Source organism: Culex pipiens, chromosome 2 (genome assembly GCF_016801865.2).
Source record: "Culex pipiens pallens isolate TS chromosome 2, TS_CPP_V2, whole genome shotgun sequence".
Classification (NCBI taxonomy): Eukaryota; Metazoa; Arthropoda; class Insecta; order Diptera; family Culicidae; genus Culex; species Culex pipiens.
Window position 1 is genome coordinate 40,926,803 of NC_068938.1, and position 3,981 is coordinate 40,930,783.

The window sequence follows — 3,981 nt, forward strand, 5'->3', positions numbered from 1 at the left end:
AAGTTACCCAAAAATGGCTATATTTTGAAAACGGTGCACTTAAACAAAATTTTACTAAAGTACTTTTTGATTGCAAATTCGATTTGAAATGCAAATAAAAAATTTTGCGACCAATATTTCAATTTTTTCAAAAAATCAGTATTGATTCAAAAATTCATAACTCAGTCAAACATTTTTTGCCCGTTCTGTAAATTTCTGAAAAGTACGCATTAGATGTCCCCTAAAACATATCAGAAAATAAATAAAAAAGTAAAAATATTTTTTTTTTGCAAATCAAGTTTTAGTGACAAGAAGTGAAATGTAAAATCACCAAAAAATTTTTTACCGCGCATCATTTTTTTTCAGTGTAGTCCTTATCCATACCTACAACTTAGCCGAAGACACCAAATAGATAAAAAAAAATATCCCTCGAAAGATACAGATTTTTGAATTTTCATATATAGTTTTGTATGGGCTGCCAAATTTGTATGGAAAATTATATGGACTTATCGGGCATGTTCCCCTTGAAATGATGACTGGAAGCCACCGTAAGCAAATAAACAGCCCTTAACGGTATCTTGTTCTTAATTAAAATGGTAAAAATGAATGGCATAGAAGATGTTTGCTACCGAATTCCTTAACCCTCTGCTGTTAATTTTTAAACATTTTTCCCTAGAGAATCGACTTCTATTGTTTTGTGTTTTTCTAGCACATTTTTATTTTTGGTTGCATTCATTGAACCAATTTTTAAACTGAATCATTTGTTTATTTGGTAATATTCATGTTTGCCTCACATCTGTTAAAATTTATCCTTGTTACATTTATGTTCAATTCAACTCAATTCATTTCTTAATTATATCAACAAACAAATAGTTTCTTCAAGATGTGTTTACCGTTTCTATTTAAATTGATTTAACAATATAATTACGTTAGGATTGTTACTGACACAAAAAATCATCCTGTCGCTTTTGCTGATTGAATTTTGTTTTTTTTTTATCCATATAATTATGTTATCAAATTAGTTGCTACAAACAAACAAAACGTGGAGAACTTCCAATGTTCTGGGAATTTAAAAGCGTAAGCGGTTGAATTTGTTTTTTCACGTTTACCTCGTTTAGGAATGAAATTCACTTATTGGGTTGTAGAGGGTTAATTACTAATCACCATAAGGTGGTGCTAATTGAAGAAAGTTGTTTTTTCGTGTGGATCAAATCGTGAAAAGTGCGCATAAATGGATGAGATGACGTCATTATAAGTTACCTTGTTAATTTTATGAAAATTGATTCAATTAACACCGTTGTAGTAATAATTTTGGATTCAAAATTCAGTAATTTTTAAGTTCTTTTGAAATGTTAATAAAGCTACCAATATGTCTGGCAGCTTCCCACTAATTGTCACCGATACGCACGATTGATATCGGCCACGCGCATACCAATCGAATTTCTTTCATAAAAGCTTATCAAATGGATTTCATCTGATTTAGTCAGCATTTAGTACAATAGCTAGTCAGTTTAGTGAAATCGAACAAAGATGAGTTCATACATAGTAAAAATTTCCATTCTAATGTTGCTAGCAGTTCAGGTGTTTGCAACCCAAGAAAACTGTACCGACAGCAGCTTGGAGCAGCACCTCCGCTTGAAACGTTGGCTCACATTTCAGCCAAACGGTGGAGTGACCAAGCTGCTGGTCGGATTTGTGGCACCAGTCCGGTGGGGCCACACCCTGAGACGTTTGCTCAACATGGCCATAAATATACAGGCGAACTACGCCATCCCGGCGGGGATTATTTGGCCCCATCCGGAAAGTATCTTCAAGAACCGGCTGAACGAGGGCGCGTACGAGGATCGCAGCCGGGCCCAGTTGTACCAGCTGATGGAGCGAATGTTTCACAATTTCGGCCGGAAGGGACGCGAGTGTGTGCTGCGGACGATTTGCGAGGTTGCGGAGAGTTCACTCAAAATAAACCACACGTTGATGCTACATGAAAAATCACGTAACCACAATTTTCCCCTTTCTATGCCTGTTTTACGTGACACACGTAGAAATAATGTGAAAGCGTACTGGCAAAAAGAATGCTTTCACGTTGAAGTTACGTGAAAAACCATATAGTATTTTTCCACTAGGTTTTTCCATGTAGCTTTTATGTGTTTTGAAATGTAACTTCAACGTGACTCGAGTGGGCCATTCGGCCAAATATCTACGTGATTATTTTAGTGTGAAAATTGAGTGCGTCCAGTTAAGGCGTGCTGTCGGACTTGTGCCCGTAAAATTTGATTGCAATTGAACGGTAAGTTGAATTAAGCTTGAATTATTTTATTAATAATTTATAATATTTTTCTTGCAGAAGCCGATCTTTGTAAGCAGCATCTTTTTCTCCGGTGGTCACAGGAATGTAAGCCCCGTTATTTACATTTGTGGCCGGTGCTACCGTGGTGTTTGACGCCACCGAAAATATTACGGACATGGTCAGTTCATGCACGCGGTCGTGTTCGGGTTGAACCTTTTCATAGCGTACCGCAAGCCCAAACAGCACGACCATCTACGACAACGATTTCGAAACGGGTTCCCGTGCGACCATGATGGCCAGTGGAATCAGCTAGCTTCGATCGAACATCCTCCTGCTCGGCCACGTTAGCGACGTGGCCAAACGCAACGCAGCCGAACTGGAGCAGCACTCAAACGTGGTTCCCTGGACATGTATTTATCGGTGGTGATTTTACACCTGGCCAAGGGACTCTACTACGAGATCACGGTTAAGCACATTGCGCATTGTTGATCGCTGGTGCACAACGATAGGATAGTGTCGACATGGCGGAAGGTCACCCGGGATCTTCTTGAATTAGTGGTAAACGGTGAAATCACCCCGAAGAAATTTATAAGTTAATAAAGGAAATGAGTTTTAGCAATTACTCTTTATTTCTTCTTCCCATTCCCATTCGAAAAAAAAATATTAAATACTACTACCATTAAAATCATATCATGGTTACTACAGCAAGCACGTAGAATTAATCAATCGATTCATATAGCTTCTACGTGTGAAACACGTAGAAACAACGTGAAATGATCTGGCCAAGCATATTCCATTTCTACTAGAGCCACCTCGTAGAAGTTACGTGAAAAGTTTAGTGGAAAAATACCACATAGCTTTTCACGTAACTTCGACGTGAGTATTTTTTTGAGTGTTCGTTGAAGCACAATGGAATGATCGGAGAGATACTGGACGTAGTTTTTACGTGAGTTGAAAAGATTGATCCAAGTATGATTTTGTTGGCTAAATTTGTGGTTTCGTTTGCAGACCTTACGATTCGGATGATATTGAAGAAGTTTACCATCAAGCAAAACTTAACGGAGCCTCTGGATTGGATTGTGTGGAAACGTACAAGGACTGTCCCCTGGGGCACGGTTTGCTGGAGCAAATCACGCTCCTTTTTCACAAGTACGAGGTACAATAAACTTAGACAAACTTTTCAACAGTGAGTTTCTTCCTTCCGAAATGTCTTTGCTAACCAATTTCCGTGGGAAAATCCGTCAACACCCTATGTCAACATAATTTTCCAAATTGCTTCACATTTCCCCGTTAACGCTGAACCCACACACCGCATAATGTAATTTCACCATAATTTGTGTTCATAACGTCACAACGTCATTCGTGCGTTGTGCATCTTCAAATTTACCTTGCATTAAGGTGGGAAACACCTTGAGGCAATTTTCCCATATTATGCGTTTTGTTAGGAGCAGGAAACTGCACACCATGGAAAGCCTTTCGGTGAAGCATTATCGTACTCCACCTCCGTTCAATGTGGTGAGTACAATCCTTTGAGAAAATGGTAATTGAAATTTGAGATTTACTATTAACACACGGATTAAATTTTATTTAATTATTTACCAATTACCAAAAAAATAACAATTTTCTCCTTGAAAAAAAAGTAAATTGAAAGAAACATTGAAAATCTAGACTAACCAGACAAACACTTTATCCGGGCATTTTTTTCAAATTCTTTC

The 3,981-nt window shown here is 37.8% G+C and overlaps 1 protein-coding gene across 1 annotated transcript; it reads left to right on the forward strand.

Moving 5' to 3' along the window:
- The first annotated feature begins 1,218 nt into the window (after window positions 1-1,218).
- On the forward strand, window positions 1,219-3,675 carry LOC120420298 (uncharacterized). The gene is made up of 3 exons (XM_052706889.1): window positions 1,219-1,917; window positions 3,160-3,212; window positions 3,275-3,675. Exons 1-3 carry the CDS (start codon window positions 1,510-1,512, stop codon window positions 3,429-3,431), a joined length of 618 nt encoding a protein of 205 aa, XP_052562849.1. The 5' UTR covers window positions 1,219-1,509; the 3' UTR covers window positions 3,432-3,675.
- Window positions 3,676-3,981: the final 306 nt, after the last annotated feature.